Consider the following 18,309-nt stretch of genomic DNA (forward strand, 5'->3'; position numbering starts at 1 on the left):
ATTGGTTGACATCACAACACCAACTTTGACACATTCGATCTTCGATGCAGGCTCTTTTCAGAGTGTGGTTCCTCCCTTGTGAAGGACCATAGACATATTTGGCAACAATCAGTATCTTTCCCATAGCGAAACATTAAACTGTGCTATGAAAGAGAATGTAAGTTTGTGGATATAACTCTGGTTCTCTGATTAGCGTGACTGTCTCACCAGACCACCTTCCTTCCTTGCAGTAGAGGTTAGATGGTTTTGAATATCACCTGACCTTATATCAGCCTAAGAGGAGGACCTCACCCCCTCCTGACATAGGTGTCACTAGTACCAGCCAGGTAGGGCTGGCGTAATGTTATTTGAGCTTCTGATGAGGTCACACTGGAGGCGTTCCCATAGTTCATAGATACTTGTTCATGCTAATCAAAGAACCACGGTTATATCCATGACCTTAAGTTCCCCTGTATGCAGAGTATACAGTGTACTCAAGGAGTAGTTGCTATCATGCATTTCAGTTTCAGTTTCAAAAATAATATTAAACTTGAAAGAAAAGTATTTGACTTATAAGATTAAACTTTTGCATTACAATTTATGCTGTATCTGCTAAAACTATCTCTGTGTTTTTGAAAATATTTAGATTCCCCAGTAAAAAATGGTACCAATTTCTTATAAGTTAACCTTTAAAAGGGTTGATGAGTTGTAACGAATGGCTTCATTATGGATTGATAAAACATCAGCAAAATATTATAAGCCACTAATAAGCACAACGTCTGGGTTGCCAGGTTGTGAATAAAAAATCCCTTTTGCTGTTGTATCTCATTTCTCCTCATTAACAAAGGTTAATAGGACTAACTTTTTAATAAATCATCAACTCTGCAGTTACAAATGTTAATAGAGTCACCGATGAAGGTTCACAAGTTTCTCACTTTCTAATAGGCCAACAAGCCTGCATTTGTTAATGTTAAGAAGTCCTTAAATTTATTTCAGTCTTCTGGCTCTGCTCACTCTCCCTGGTCCAACAGTGTGGTCTGATGAATTAAAGAACTAAAAACACAAAGCAAGAGTGTCATGCTGGAGTGGGATAGACACCAGCAACAACCTGGCAATCCAAAAGATGTCCATATGAATTAAAAATAACTAATTCAATTTATTAACAATAATAAAACCATTAGTTAGACATGCTTAATAAAAACTGCCTTATTAGAAAGTTGTACAGAGTAAATAGCAAATTAAATATAATCAATTTTACATGTTCTTAAAATATTGGTTGCTGTTAAGGAAGTAGTAAGATTTAAAATAACACAACCTGCATTTATTCTTTCTAATAAAGAGCATCCATGTCCGTGACTAGTCGTAATTACTGGGATAGTTTTCACCTTGTGAATCTGTGTGTGTGTGTGTGTGTGTGTGTGTGTGTGTGTGTAAAGTGTGAAGCAGGTCCTGTATGTCCTGTCACAGTTTTACTCTGTTAGTTCACACTTCAGAATCAGGCCTTAGATCTTTCTGATGGAAATGTACGTCTTTTGATCATTTGCCACGAGTCTGCTACATTTCTCTCACTTTCTTTTTCTTCCTCACTTCAGCTTAATTTCTTAATTTCTGAGTAGTCGTAATTACTGGGATAGTTTTCACCTCGTGAATCTGTGTGCGTGTGCGTGTGTGTGTGTGTGTGTGTGTGTGTGTGTGTCATCATGGCAAAATGTGGTCCTGGAGATACCAACTGTAGTGAGAACTACCTCAGTAGCAGTTTTGAGTGTTTTGGAAGGTGTTTATGTCAGTGGACAGGTTTTGTCACCACGATAGCATCAAAGCCGTTGAAGATACAGTGAGAAAACTTTACAGGTGTGTAGTTGAGATCAAAATGAAGGCTGAATTAGGTGATGGGTGTAGTCTGACCCATGAGTGCTGAGTACTCATGTAATAATATAGTAATGAAGATTGGCTACTAATGGGTCAGAACGTTATCATGTTGATGGTTGTGATCCCATCATAAGATGGTCTCTTGTTAGAATTTTAATATCAATAATGGGTTTTTGAAGTGTATTTAAGTGTTTGATTTAACAGGTTTATAATGGTGCCAGTATTGTTTTTGTTAGTGATAACAAAAGAATCAGCACTTGGTCTCATTTCATTTTACCCTTGGTAATTTGAAGAGAATGAATGTTTGAACAGCTTGCCATAATGCTGAATAAAAGAGATGAAAAATGCCCTCTTCTCTTTATGCAAATAAAAAAATGTTGCAGCTAAGCCTTCATCTGAGTGAACTGACAGCTTGATACTCAGCAGGGCATTTCATGAGAATTTCTCTCATCAAGAACTAGGACTACTGTTATTGAACCATTCCAATTTATTCATTTAGCAAGACAAAAACTTAAATAGTTGGGGACTAAAATTCCCTAAGTGAGAAAACGTATTTTAGGTGAACCTCCTCTGGTATTTGTCACATTTACAGTTTTGTTTGAGTGTTATAATGTCAGACATAACGCTAAGAAATGCTGATGAATAATTAGCTGCTTCAAAACCTTTTGATAAACTTTGCATGCATCAAAGGGGATGTCTCCTTTGACAGTTTCACAAAAAGAAATTAAGCTGAAGTGAGGAAGAAAAAGAAAGTGAGAGAAATGTAGCAGACTCGTGGCAAATGATCAAAAGACGTACATTTCCATCAGAAAGATCTAAGGCCTGATTCTGAAGTGTGAACTAACAGAGTAAAACTGTGACAGGACATACAGGACCTGCTTCACACTTTACACACACACACACACACACACACACACACTGACACATATACGGTACCATGAAATCCTCATACAGTACATATACTGTATGAAACATATGCTGAACTCAGGTAAGAACTTGCATTAATTTGTATCTGTGAGTACAGACTGCATGTGAGGCAGATCACATCATCCTAACATCACTTAAAGTTCCCCTTTTTAAATTGTTTGTAGTGTAAATCTTCCTGTAACCTGAAATGCCGTTGCTCAGAAAAGTTGTGATCGAATTTGAACAAAGTTTTTCCATTTTACAGAAGTTTCTTGGAAGTTTTTATTTCCTCTTCAGCAACATAAGTCACGTAAGCTCTGTGATTAAGCTGATCATAGGTGAATTCGGTGCTTAAAGGAAATTTACAACCTTGGTTGTTGTAATTTTGGTAATTATTCCTAGCAATGATGATAAGATAATGATTTGCTGCTTGATTTTGCTGCAACGATGTTGTTGAGTAAATGTTTATCTAACCACAGGAGGGCAACAACAAAAATAAGGCCCAGGTTGTAAACAGAAACATATATTATCCTTTAATTGCGTACTGTCTCAGTTAACCATCCAAGTCAGGTTTGTGTTGCTACCCAGTCAGATCCGTGGTCTTTGCCAACCTGCATGTACAGAGGTACTTACATGGAGCTGATCCTTGTTAAGTGAGTAATGGAGAGAAACAGAGACATGTCTGGAGAGTTAATGTGCACAGATAGTCAGGCAGTCCTCTCGCCAGCAGCTGGGGTCAGGAGACAGAAACCGAGTGGATGATATATTCCTGTGAAAGCACCTCATGAATCCTTTATCACTGTGTTTGAACATTGATCAGTTTGAGTATTAGCCTGAAGGCTGGACTCTGCTCTTGAAGAGAGAAGAAAATCCGAATTCTCACATGTGAATGTGATACGAGGCGATGTGAGAACATCCATGAAACACAAAAAAAAGTCAAAAAAAGGACAAACGGCCCCAGCTAACTTTCTGCTCATACAATACATGTGCCTCACAAACAGGCTCTTTTTTGCTTTCTCTCGTATCGTTTCGCAGCTCTAATATTAACACTTGGAACAAATTGTCAGATTTGCAAAGGTTCAGTTATACAGTCACTACCTTTGGATTCGACTGCTGGTACTAACTGCTGTTGCTTAGATATGAAATGTGGCTTGTGAGTGTTTGCCGGTGAAGTGGTAAACACCTGCTTCGAATGACTCATCAGAAAGCAGCAAAGGCTTTATGGACATATTCAGACAAATCAAGTCGGATGCTGGAGGACCAGGGTTTCTTGTTGCACATCGCCCTCACAAAATGCTGGGAGCAGAGTTTGTGCTACACTGATGAGAATTGTGTCTGACATTAATCCTGAGAAATGTATATTAATATTGGGCGACTGGATGTGAGATCTAAATTAGATCATAACGTAGGTTAACCAGGAATGTGAAGTAATTAGCGCTGAGAGATCAGCAGGGTGAGCAGAGATGAGCTCCCTGATAGCAGAGAAACGTTTTCATTCACATAACAGAGTTGTCTACTGAGATGGTCAGTCCCATACATTCAACAGCTGCTGCTAACCGCTAACTGCTGCTCACTGGCCTGTGGTGACTGCCAGCTGAAACACCAGCCACCAACCCAGGCCGAACCCACATCTTTATGTTGATTGACTATCATACTTAAATTCAGATCTACATTATCAATCTGAGCTAATTTGGGCCAGACTTTTCAAATCAGTCTGCACATAAAGCAAGGCCGTGTGACTTTTTACGCACTGACTGTGTGTTTGTACGTATGTGTGCAAGAAACATGAAACATTTTAACTTGCACGCATGTTTCTTTGCCTCAGTATGCACCCAGTTAAATTTGCGTCCAATCTTGCTTTTGCTGTTATAGCCTCACGTGGTCTGGTATGACAATGAACGCTGAGCTGATTCACTCACTTTATAACTGTTTTAACATTCACCACATTATCTCGTGTGACCTGTCCCACAGGGGCGGGCTTTCAGCAAAAGTAACACCGGCTTGCTCAAACTGCACGTTGCAAATTTAATGTTCACTGTTTTGGATTACACCAGCTCAAACAAGCTTCCTGAGGCTTCTACTAGATTTTAATATTGTATGGAAATGAATGGAAACAAATGAATGCCTGCAACAGTGAGAAAAATGCATTCACTAAAACACAGCAGAATAGTTTAAAAAATGCTCGGCTGTAATATAAAGTCATGTGATTTGTAGTAGAACCAAAACCAGCAAAATCACTGGTGTAGCGCTGTAACCACTATATTTGTGATACACCAGGCAGATTTACCTAAATTTTAACCACCTCATGTGTTGTGTCGTGCTCTGTGAGCAGGTAACCCTAAAGAGCAGCGTCGCTCCTCGGCTCTGGTATATTCCCGCGTGTCGTTTTGTTTTGGTTCTGCTCAGTATAAGATGATCCCCTGGTCCTGTGTTGTGAAAATGTTTCATACATGATGAGAAACATTTGATCCCTTTTTTAATTGCATCTACTCTGAATTATAAGTTTTACAGTCATTTCCAGTACGTAGATTATGTATGTATCTAGTTTATGACACCTTCCTGTTGTGAGGAGTAATATGTTAATGAGTATGTCTTCCACTAATTGCTGTGCCAACACTTGGGACTATCTGCTGCTCTTTGTTCACAGATTGATTTAGAATTTGTCACTTTTACTGTCTATTTGGTGAAAATAAAAGCTGTTGACATATTCCAGGTTAGGCGCAGTGGTAGCTTTTGTCTAAACAGGTGCAATGATTCATTCCGCCGTTCCTTCTCTCTGCGGTGCTTCTGCATGGAGACTCTCCCACTGTGACTGTTTAATTAGTCACCAATGTCTGTGTCAGTGTTTCAGCACCGGGCTGCTCGACTCCCTTGGTGACAAACTGTTGCCAAAGAAACACATCCACAGCGAGCTCAGATCCACTGATGCCGAAGGGCGGCTTGAAGAGTTCAGGGGGTGATTGAATTGTTTACAGCTCTGCTCTGTTTTTCACTTTTCTGTTGGGAAATACAGCATCATTTATGTCTGCTTGGCTTTTCCTTTGGCATAAATCTGAAATGACTAATGGTACACAGTGGCTCCTTGCCTCCAAACGACACTGTGAATATCAAAAGGATTGATCAAAGACTTTATTAGCTACACCGCTCCAAACTAACACCCTCACTAAGATTTCTTTGTACTGTGTATATATAAGGAATCTGACATTTCCAGACTCCCGTTCCTTCTCTTTTTTTGTGGTGTGCTTATTTTTTGCTGACATGTTTTTTCTTCAGTCCACTAAAACTCGGGAGATTCTTTTAGCTCCTCTTATGCCCACTGGCAGATTGTATCTTCACAGAATACCAAATTTACAGTTGATACACAGCCAATATTTCGAGATGATGAAACACACAGTTATTGCATTGATTAGAGAGTTCAGAATTTAAAATGAGGACTTTTTTTTTTGTTTAGTTTTTTTTTGCTCCCACTTTAGGCAAGATCACTCATTTGGGGATCGTTCACTTGGATGCACAAGCTCAGAATATAATGTAATGTTAATGATATGAATCTGAGACAGGTTGAATCACTGATCAAGAAATTTGAAGCACCAACTGCGCCAGGATGCATATTCTCCATAGCTCAAAGCTTGAAATGAAATGCTACAGCAGCAGTTCACAGGCACAAGTTTAAGTTCTGTCCTCGCTGCGGACCTGATAACTCCAGCACCACCCAGATGTCTTCATGCAGCTGCAACTTTGTCACACTTTGATTATACCTCTCTAACCTTGCCGGTCCTCTTCGATCAAGCCTGCGGTGTTTGCCCACTGTCTCCTCTGCAGTGTTATTTTTCTGCTCAGATCTGAATATCCCTCTAAATGCAACTTGCGTCCTCCTCTTCACTGTCTTATTTCTGTCTCCTCCTCTTTGTTTAGCCGTCACGTCAACCTTGATTGTGAGAAGCGATCACGTGTGATCATCAAGGCACCACCATGTGCCTCACTTCTGAAAAAGGATAAACCTGGTGATCACGTTAACATCATTAATCCTCAGTTGTCTTTTCCCTTTTCTCCCTGCTTTCTTCCCTCCTTTTGTCTCTCTCTCTCTCTTTCTCTCTCAGGTCTACATCCCCTGCAGAACAGCTATTGTCCTGGCCAACGAGGAGATAGATTACTGTTATTAGAGGGAGATTGTCTCCACAGAGACGAGGATCGAGAATGGATTCCAACCCCAACTGAGTGTTAACAATCACCTCCATCTTAAAGTGTCAACCTTGCATGCCACCCAAACCCACTTTTTGTGTTCGAGTCTTTTTCTAAATGGGGAGAAAAAAACATTTTGAGCTTGTGTGCTTTCAGACACCATCTGCAACCTTAGATGCTGTGTAACCCCATTTACTACAGATTGGTCCATTTGGGAAGCATCCAACATAACCAGCAGCTAGATGCTAAAACTCAAAACCCTGCCGAGTCCATCCACCACTAGCCAGCAGCCATTTATAGGCTCTGTTGAATTTGGCGTGTCATGTGAAACACATGACCGGATACTGTGGCAGAGGGCGGCAATGCAGCAAGCATTCATTTATTCAAACATGACAGAAGCTCAGAGGAATAAGAATATTTTAGATTGTTATGATGACAGATTTTACTTGGTTTAATAATTTTATATTTGAATATAAATAATATAAGAGATTTATCATATTACCAGCACTTGAAAATCAAAACGTCCAGGTATTTAAACACCGAGGAGCCATCTTTGTTAATTTGCATTGTGGGACATTGTAGGTATAAAAATGTTGTAATTTGCACAAAGTAATAATCTGCTTTGAATTATTACACTTTTAATGGGCACGTAAAACAATTGTGTTGTAATGTTTGGATTTATGCAGCTACTGGGAGCATTTATGTGGTTATTTATGGCCCAGTTATTAAGCCAGTAATTTTCAGCTAAAGAAAAGTGATAATATCACCTCATTTGAATTGTTCACAATGCCTTGCATAATACACAAGTAACATTTTCAGCTGAATTGCACAGTTTTTTCCTTTGCATAAAGTGATGCAGTTTTCCCCTACAGTAGATCACATTAAGTCATTTATGTCATGAATTTCACTAAACTCTTACTAAACTGCTAATTCAACCAAAATAAATTGGCGCTGATCATCAACACATCATTTTGTGGCAGGCGAGACACTTTTGACATTTGACTCACACACCCAACTACTTTAAGATACCAGGATTTATGTGCACCGTGTTCATTAGATACTTCAGCATTCCACAAGTTCACACAGAAAGTGGATGTGAGCAAAAGTTTCCAATTAGCTCTGACTTCAGTGACTTTTGTGACTCAGCACACTTGATGATTGAACATCTCAAAGCTGCAGTGCTCATCCTGTGTTCCCCATAGCCGTTATGTTAGAAGGTTATTGATTAACTAGTCAAGTCAAGATTTATTTATGAAACAACATTTGACCAAAGTGCTCTGCAATCAAAATAGCAAAAAGTATAAAACGACAATAAAAACACAGACGAGTTTAAAAGACAAAAAGACAATAAGATGATAGAAGCAATAAAACCATAACAATAAAAAAAACTCTCATATTGAGTCATTAGAGGAATAAAGATTTGTTTTAAGCTTAAAAGTCTAACATGCAGAAGCAACTCGTCAAAGAGTTTGGCTGCTACAACTGCGAAGGCACGATCTCCCCTGTGCTCCGGCCTTGATCTTAGGACAATGAGAAGCAGCTGGTCAGCAGACCTGAGTGACCTTGATGGGACATGTGGTTGTAAAAGGTCAGTGAGACAGGTTAGAGGTAGCCCTTTTAATGATTTGTAGGCATACGATAAAATCAGTCCTAAAACATACAGTGAGCCAGTGAAGGGAGGTCAGTACGGGGGAAATTGTTCTCTCGCTTGCTCGCTCACTCGCTCGCTTGCTCTTAAAAGATGAGCTGTGGCATTCTGGACCAACTGCAAGCATGAGAGGGAGGCCTGGCTAGTGCCAACATAAAGGGCATAACAGCAGTCAAGTCAGGACGAGATAATAACCCTTTCAAAATAAATGCACGATAAAAAGGACTTGACCTTAGATAAGAGTCTTAGCTAGAAAAAGCTAGAGTTGATCACTGAGTTTATCTGTTTGTCAAATTTAGAATCAGTGTTATTACACACATATGTGGGTTTTACACATACAGGAAACACAGGTCCATACGAGCAGCAAAAGAGTCAAAATAACAGGACTTCAGTTTTACTCTCATTAAATTTTATTAGAATTAGGGCCATCCAACTTTAAATAGTCCAACAGTGATTTTAAAAAGGTGGCAACATTCTGTTTCAAAGGCCGGTCAATTTGAGTCTGATCTGCATGACAGTGGAATGAGATGCCATATTTTCTAAGGGTGTTTTCACACATAGTCCATTTTTAAAAGAACCAAGCTCAGTCCTCTTCTGTTGGTCTATTTTGGGTTCACTTAAAAAGGGACTCTATTTTTATGGTCACATTGCAGTTTCTCTGGAGATCTCAGACCTATTTTATGACTAATACAGTGATAATACTAATAATACAATCACATATGCACATATCATCCACCCTCACATATGTGCAAATGTTCACTCATCGCTCTATCAAGTTCGTTTTGAGGCCAGAAATGGACCAAGTGTGGAAACACCCTAAGAATGAACCCTAAGGTGAACATGTAGAGGGAAAATCGGATTAGCCGGAGAACAGAACCCTGAGGGACTCCAGAAGGCTGACAGAAAAGCTTCCGTCAAAAGTCAGACCACCCCCAACCAAAACATGTACGAACTGAGGAACATCACTGATGATAGGTGACTGTTTTGTGACTGAACTCGCTCACTCAGGCAAAATGTCATGAAAATGGTCTTTCATATGACAGGCTTTATCCTTTGTGGTTGCATTTTTGCAAACGACTGTGATAACTGATCTTTTTCCAGCCTTTGAGTTGTCTTGATTTCCATCCTCCTTCTAAAAGTCCCTTGTTTCCGTATGAATGGACGTCTTTTGGACACTTTCCAGTATTCTCTGCACGTTCTATCAAAGCAAACAGTGTTACAACTAAAACAAGAGCTGATTTTCGGCATCCTCTATAAAAGCTAATGCTTTGATTTACTGCCATGGATACTGTAATTCTGTGATCCACACCTACTGCATTAGTGCAGATTCCCAGTCATTTAAGCCGTACATTGTAGCATAAGGCAGGTTTTGATCTGCCTCCCCTGCAGCTGAAGGAAAAAAAAAAACACATTCATATTCAGGACCATCCTCCTGTGTTTAGCCAAAAGTATCATGAACATGTCATTTCTTTTTGTGTAACACCAAAGCATTAAAAAATGCCTTTCTCCATCTCTGAAAAAGCACAGAGAGGATCACTCTGCATAAATTTCAAGCAACAAGGTTGTGAGAGAGAAGTGCGTTGAGTGTTTAATCATTCTTCATCTGACCCAATGTCATTGTCATTTTACCTCTGCCAAAATGAATTGTCTGCATTTGTTCTCAAAAGTAAAACTGATGTCTGATACACAGAAACTATTGCAGCATACTTCTTTCATTATTACTAATGATAATAAATCAGTGTCTGTCGAGCCACAAGGAAAACGTGGATGAACAGGCTGTGCAGACTGACTACTGATTCTGTCCCATCGCACACTTAGGGAGATGCAGCGGCTTCAGTGTTCTGCGGACTATATCACAATGGCACTCTGTCACCGAGTACTTGATACAAAAACTGTTCTTTTTGGTCTCCGTAGTCTCAGAGTTCATACTAAATCATTGTCACCTGTCTGTCAGTTTCATCCCCCAGAGCTCCCCCTTATATGTACGAGGCAGCTTGCAGCCAACGAGAAGAGATTTCCCAGTTACCTTAAATATTAAGTTTACATTGTTGCCTCTCATGTATCTATTTCCTGAATCACTGCCACGAGAGATGCCGATATTTGAACAAATGTTCGACAGTTCTTGTGAGGAACTCATATTTTAATTTTGTCTTTATTGCGTGCAATTCAAGTTTTGACTCCTTGCTAGTTTTTCCAAAGACATGAGTGATGCTGAATAAGACAATAGTGAAAGTGTAAACATAACTGTTTCCTTTTCAAGCAACTCCCCGAACTGCTTTCATATATGAGTCTTGTGAACTGTGTGTAGGAGGATACTGGACCAGACTTAAATAAGGAAAAGCCCTGAAATCTTTGGGATGACAAAAGGAAGTAATCTACCTTGCACTCTGCACTCCGCAACTCAAAGGTTCAGTTTCCATTTGATGACCAGGGGCGCTGTGACATGTTCTTACGGGACTGTACAGAGCAATCGCCTCAGTGATACCCCACAACATGATGTAAGGAGGATGAAAGACAACTCATCAGAACATAATGCTTAAATTTCCAATTCCTAGGCATCCACACTTTGCACTACTTACACCAGATTATGTGTCTTTGTGCGCTGGCATCAATACAAGCAGGCTCTTAATAGCAGCTGCACCATGAAAAGCAGTTTGGGAAGATCACAATGTAGCTATTGTCGACGCTGTTTCACAAAGGTGCTGATTCAATTCTGTGGTAATTTTTGAGGCTGCATTTTTGGGATGTTTGGAAGTGATTTTTTTTTTTCTTTTTCTTTTTCTTTTTCTTTTTTAAACATTTTTATCTCTGGCTTTTCTGCTGCTGGTTCACACCCTGCACATATTCATTAACCAGCTCCTGGTTGTGTGGGTGGCTCTCCTAGTTGTGGGTTGCATGTTTTGAAGCTGCATGACATCTCTCGTAACTTTTCAATCTCTTCAGTGTCAAGTATCTAATAAAGGTAAATGCCAAAAATAAATAATCCTCCATTGCAAAAAAAAAAACAAACTCTCTGGCCTTATCCAAAAATGGCCCACAGTTACTTTATGAGTATTCATGTGTTACCACAGGGGATGTCTTGTACAATATAATGCAGTCCAATCCAATTACCATGCAAATTTGTTCACACAGTGGACAAAATAAGAGAAACACCTTGCAGCATAATGCAACACCGCTGCAAACTCTGGCAGAACTTTGGTGAGTTAAATCAACACTTTTCCGAAGCAGCCGCAGTAAAAACTGAACTGCTGGCTTCACAGTGTTAGATGCTCACACATGGCCATTTTATGTGCGGTTGTGACCCCTGTAGACATGACTGCCATGAACTATGCATGATGTATATGTGCTGGGTTGCACATGAGAAGATTTCATAAGTAAGCCTGAAAGCATAGAGTGTAGTGTAGCAGTTTGTCTCTTTGTATTTCTTATGAGCGCACAAGGATAGAAATGCCTGGAGGGAAAATCCTGGAGAATCCAATATTGTCATAGTCAGAAGTGGGGCTATGACACGCACAAAGAGGATGTTTTCAGAGTCTGACCCACGAGACTACACAAGTCAGGAAGGGATTTCACCATGCAGCTCTAATACAAAATGCCTAAGATGATATTCTATTCTGTTACTGGAGCTTTCCGGATAAATGCTCACTGAGTCTGAGACAAGCATTTCAGAAATCAGAAAATGTCAAGTTTATTATATAAATTCGTGAAATGTTTGTTAGGTCACGTGTCATTTTATCTGCTGGCACAGGAAAAACAAGACCAAGAAATAAGTTTTGGGGCAGACCTATTTAGTATAAGCACTCAAAGTCTAGTATGAAATAATAAGATCTGAATAGCAAATGTCAGTCATTGTGAATGGCATGATAAAAAGGGGTCTGCAGTGCATATGGTGTCAGAATACTTCCCTTTCTTCAGGCGATATTAGACTGTTCAACCAGCAGGGAAACCAGTACAAACCAGTACCTGAATAAACTGCTCGAACAGTATGTAGTCCCCCCTCAGAGAATTTCTGTAAGGCAGTTCTGTCCAACCTTCATCTGTCAGGTTTGATTTAACATGAGCATAAATGTGAAGAGTTGAACTTCCTTTAACCCATGCTGAGTAAATTTCCTGCACTTATGCACTATTGATGCCAAGAACTAAGAGAAGTTAGTTTCTTTTTCTCTTTGTGATCCGTATATTTAGCACATGCTGTACGACGAAGAGTAAAGTTCACCTCACGACATAAGGCCACTCGTTCTTTTCACTCCTGAATATGTGGAACAGTCAAGAGAAGCACATGTACTTTTCATTGTTGTTTTCGAGGAGAGGTAGCCTGTGGTTTTCAGGAACAATCAGCTCCTGCAGATTTGAACGCCCGGGGTGCACAGTATGGAACCTGATCCTTTTAAGACCAGCTAGCTGTATTTTTCCAGGATGCTAAAACACTGTCCTCCATAATGTTTTAACCTCCAACATCTTGCGGTTGGTTCGGAAGACATTTAGAAATCATCAGAGCCTTAATGATTTTTTGTTTTCTGAATTTTAACATCATTTTAGGAACACACGAGGGTGTAACAAAAGAACTCGCAGTGATAAGAAAATTAACAGGTATGGGCTAAAACATTTTTCGAAAATAAGGTAGTTTTGGAGTAGCCCTATGTTTGTGCCTGTTATGTATTACAATTACATTCCAGTCACAAAGCTAAGCATCCATTTTTCCTGGAAAATTAATACCCGGTGATCTCTGAAAATACCAGAAAGCCATTTAAAAACACTTATCACTGTTCTGAGGGTAATAACAGAGTTCTGGTCTTACCCATTTTGCAAGTTTTCTCATTGGTATTATTTCATATTAAAATATAGAATAATACAATACAGACAAATGTGACTTTTTTGCTTTAGTTTGACTTGTACAAACTGAGTATGGTCATACATCATTTCCAGATACCATCTTTGTTTGGATAAGGAAACAGTACAGTAACTTGGGAGACGGATAAAAAGAAAATCGTATTTATCAACATTTACTTGTTAGAAAAACGATGCTTAGCTCTGTGACTCGACTGTAATAGAAATGCATGGGAGGCACAAACGGGCTAATTTTGGAATTACTTTTATGTATATATTTTTTCTTTTGACAGAGCCCTCCAGTGATTGTGCTATACGCAAGGCTGAACATGTGATCAAGCTGAAACTGATATCAATCATCCATCATTGCTCTAACTCTCGGTGAGACATCGAACGAGTGAATTTCCCCAAGAAATGTTAGTATTCCTTAAATGTCATTATCAAAAGCTTGAGAAGGAAGGATCCTCAGTCTCATGGGTCAGACTGATTTGAATTTTTCCTTTTAATGTGATTGATACAATTGTAAAGATCACTGGTTCGTGGATCAGACAGTCTTAGTGGAGAGCTCTGCAATCAGCGCGGGACAGGGAAGATCAATGTGTGTGATGGGACTGTTGTCGGGCCCAGCAGAGAGCAAAGAGTGCTGATATTCCTTTTGTCATTCCGCTCGGTGTTTCATCCTATACAGAACACTGGCAGTGACTGGTTCCAATGCAGATCTTTGGGACCCAAAGTGCCACTTGTTTTCTATTGTACAAGGTAATTAACTGCATTCTCCTGGTGTCTCATGTCTATTCAGTCCTCATTAAACGGCTTCAATGAAAACCATCAGCACTCAAGCTCCTGAGAACCAGAGCTGGGAAACACCAGCACGCCTATAGTAAGAACTGCATTAACACAGAATCAACTGGCTGTCATTCATGAAAGTGGTTAAGATAAGTCCTTTGGGTGGGAAACGATTAACCAGCAATGTAAGGATACTATATCTAAAAGGAGCAAAATGCAGCAATATCTGGAGAAGGGAGAACGTGCAAGTATTTCTTATGAAGCCCTTCCTTCTCCAAGTCTCACAGGAACTGCATTACTTCAAAATCACCTTAGAGCACTGACTCCCATTTATCAAGGCCATCCACAATTGGCCCACAGGGTGAGCGGCAGTCAACCGTAAATCTAGAAATGTCAGATAAGGCAGCGTATACAGCACTTCTGTTACCAATTATGTCTTAGCAAGCTTTGATACATGTAGTAGTTATAGTCAAAGCAAAGAAGGGAATCATGAAGCAGCCAATACCCCGCTGATCTCAGCAACCTCTGCAGTTAGTTTCAGCAAGGCCTCAAAATGACTGATCCGGATGGAAGGAAACTCTCCATCCAGGGCCGGATGGAGCTTAGTCATGACTAGTGTGGCTTCATTTTTCTTTCTGCTGAACAGTCTGTGGTGACTACTGGATCCCCCCCCCCCCCCCCCCCCCCCTTATATTCATAATCCCAAATCCTGGTGCATCACAACATGGTGCTGCTCCACAGCCACAGCAGGAAACGTAGAGAATGGTAAGCGTAGCAGCTTTGCTTCTCCCCACTGAGAGTTTTGCGACTTCACAAGCAATCCATAATCATCCTGTGTTAATGTGAATTCTTTGTATGCAACAATGAAAGGAAAGGAGGAACAGCGGGGAAAGATGCGCATACTGATACAGAGCCAAATTTTAAATTAAGACATGACTACAGGGTGCGTTGCTGTGTCTGATCACCATCCAGGATGCCTCAAGGAGACACACAGGAGGAGTTGGTGGGGACATTTGCTTGTAAAGAGCGCCACCTGATGGTTGCAGCTCGTCCCTGCAGAAAAAAAAAAAAAAGTAACACTTGTAATCTGATATTCTTTTTAAGAATCGGGTGGAGTCTCACGCAAACAGCTGGGCGGACTCCCCACTGTCCGTGTGAGGGCTACACCTCCGTGCCCGTGTGTAATATCCTTCTCAACAAACCGTCTGTTTCAAGTGTCAGGCCGATGAGAGCGTTTCATGCGACTGTTGTCTAGAGCTGAGTCGCGCAAACTGTGGCGGCAGCTTTTTAGTGGCCGGCGACTTCTTAAAGAAGGTAAGACGTTTAAAGTTTAAAAACGAGGCTCTTTCTTTGAAATTAAAGTTGTTTTCTAGAGAGGTGTTGCATTTGTAAGGGATTTAGCCATTTATCAAAAGAAAGAAAAAAGCAACACCACCAACATGGTGGCGTCTGTGCCATGCGTATTCCTCAGCAGTCCATGAAGAAGCGGTGCACATGGTCTGAAAGGAACCAGGAACCATCCGGCTGATGCAACATAACCTGGGAGCATCTGAGAGCAGCTACTGTACTTTTTCTATTCATACCAGCAGAGGAGACGTTAAAAATAGCCGAGGGGGTGCGCGAAAAAAATCTCCACTGATAGAGGGAGAATAATAAGAAGTTTTTTGCGGTTGTTTACAGTTTTAAAATACCGAGTTTGAGCGTGAGGAGAAACATTGCCTTTTATAGCGCCACAGAAAGAGTGTCATTTTCACCAGTGGTGTGGGGTTGAACTCACGCGAACCCACACTGTACACAAACATAACGTCTTGCACATATTTAGCATTGTTATATGACTTAATGAAATGTTTTATTTTATTGTGAGTCCAGATCCAGATGTTAATGTGGGCAGAAAATAAAGACCTTGATGAAACTTATGTCTTAACAGCCTTAGAATGTATTTTGTTACTTTGTGAAGCTTTGAGTATTTCAATTAAATTATCTTTTTGCACAAATTATCTTTTTGATCAATTTTTTTCATGCAGACAAATGCATGTTGGCCCAATTTTGTGAACATCTGTAAACAATCCCTGTGTGTACAATAAGTAAAACATTAATCATGCAGAGTTCAAACTGAACAAAATCAAATCCCTACCTAATGCATTTCCTGTGTAAGAGACGTGCAAAAATGAATTGCAACTTCTTAGCCAAAGCTAACAAGAGGCCTGAGAAGTCTGAGTTACTCAAATAAGATTGGTATCTTTTACTGTGTTACTTTCCCTGTACCTGTAGCTCAGCAAGAAAACACTGCAAAAAAAAAACAACTCAGGGAATCTTTCAGTGCACTTTAGTAGATAAACAAAAAATATAACCTGTCCTTTAAAGATCTGTCGTTTCAGAAATTCACCAAGAAAACTGTTATAATTATAAACTTAGCAGAATAAAATAAAGCTCCTTTTTTTCTGCACAGCTGATAATTGAGTCCGATGTAAAATTTGGTGGTGCAAGTTTGATCTCAGAAAGGTCTTTACTGCATCCAGTCAGTCCATCTGCTGGTGTGATAGAGAATGGGCTATTGTGCTTTCTCATGTTTTAAGTCTGCTACACTATACACTTTCCTGATTAAAGAAAACCCAGACATAAGGTTTGAAGAGCAGTAAGGGCAACATATTAGGCTAATATTGGCTACGTATGTAAAGCCCTCCATGTATGTTGAATCTCATGGCGCCGCCATCATTCACTTTAATGAGGAGGTGTTCACTTCTGTTCTGGTGTAGCTTTAACACTCTTTCACAATGTACTTTTTGACCTAACACTGAAATCTTGTGACCATGGTAAAACAGTAAAAGAAAAAAGTCAGTGGTTTTATTAAAAATCTGTAGTGATCAGTGTTTATTTGGGGCTCCGTGTTTGCACCTGAGTTCAGTTTGGAAATGAACAACAATTTTGTCTGCAGAAAAGTTAGAAAAGAAATGTAAAAATGACATGTCGGCCAATTAGGCTCAACAGTCTTTGTTAAACAGATGCAAATGAATTCAAACGAGCATTTGTGCATTTTAAATAACCAGTGTGACCACCTGCCAAATTAATTTATTAATTATTTGGGTTTTTTTTCCTAATATTTCGGAGCAATTTTATGGGCATTGTGCCAGCCAGTGGTCAGACTCTGCAAATCAAGGACACCTCAACTTTTTTACGGCACGTACATATGTGAGTATGTAGCTAGAAATGCCGATCAGAAATGTTTTGTGGATCAATGCTCTTTTTGCTTTTTTTTCTGTCACTCTGACTTTTATAACTTAATCTAAAATCACAGAGCGATGAGGGAGGTACAGAATGTAAACACTGAATCAGAGAGAAGCCTGCAAGGTCATGTCAGCTGAGCTCTAACAGGGACTGTTTTTTTTTGACACGGCACCTGGCTTTCAACCAGGGTGTCAACATCTCACAATCTCCATCACGCACGATACTATTATTGGCTGCCCTGCGTATGTGTGAGAGGCACTGTAGATTATACATACAGTACTAAAGGTTACTAATGGTCATCATATGATGGATATCATGAGGATTGAAATAGATATTTTTCACAACTGCAGGATATGGACTTGAGCTAGTCAAGCGCTGCAGTGTCGATCAATCGTGTAACATATAGTTATGCACAGTATGTGGTTATGCACAGTTACAGTACCAGTCAAATAATATATGAGATATTCAGGCCTCAGTGAACATTAATCTGTGTGCGCCATGCAAGGAGGATTGAGGATTGTTTTAGTTTTAAGTCTAAGTAATTGTCTTTTTTTTTTTTGTTCCACAAGGGCAATAAACATGACATGGGTATTCAAAACCGACTTTGAGGCCTGTGAAGGTATGAACATCACAGTACAGCTCAGAAAATAGTAGAAGCAGTTGTTCCATTTCTAATGGATGTTTTTGTCCTGTGTAGCTTTAATGTTACAAGGTCATTGTGGCCCTAGAGGTGCCACTACGGCCTAAATCCCTGGAAAGGAAAGTTTGTTTGACTTGTGTGAGCTGTCTGTTTTTATGATCGCCCTCACATGGCACTTCGTTTGCTCCATCCACCAGTTACACCACCAGGGCAGGTGGGCTTTTTGAAGTGCTGCTAAATAGGGGGGGGG

At 39.9% G+C, this 18,309-nt stretch overlaps 2 protein-coding genes across 3 annotated transcripts in view; both read left to right on the forward strand.

The window, feature by feature from the left end:
* gbe1b (glucan (1,4-alpha-), branching enzyme 1b) overlaps window positions 1–10,274 on the forward strand; it is an 88,813-nt gene extending 78,539 nt beyond the window's left edge. Inside the window, exon 16 of the mRNA XM_023403619.2 lies at window positions 6,852–10,274. Coding sequence (XP_023259387.1) covers window positions 6,852–6,914 — 63 coding nt within the window. The 3' untranslated portion in view covers window positions 6,915–10,274. The remainder of the gene's footprint in view (window positions 1–6,851) is intronic.
* A 4,611-nt stretch (window positions 10,275–14,885) lies between these two features.
* Window positions 14,886–18,309, forward strand: part of LOC111653145 (high affinity cationic amino acid transporter 1-like) — a 14,997-nt gene continuing 11,573 nt past the window's right edge. The window contains exon 1 of one of the 2 annotated variants that reach the window (XM_023403618.2): window positions 14,886–15,508. The gene's annotated coding sequence lies outside the window, so the exon portion shown is untranslated. The remainder of the gene's footprint in view (window positions 15,509–18,309) is intronic. The other variant, XM_023403616.2, reaches the window with a different exon arrangement.

The sequence above is a fragment of the Seriola lalandi genome, unplaced genomic scaffold, assembly GCF_002814215.2.
Source record: "Seriola lalandi dorsalis isolate HSWRI2012SDOR001 ecotype SW California unplaced genomic scaffold, Sedor1 jcf7180002054163, whole genome shotgun sequence".
Lineage (NCBI taxonomy): Eukaryota > Metazoa > Chordata > Actinopteri > Carangiformes > Carangidae > Seriola > Seriola lalandi.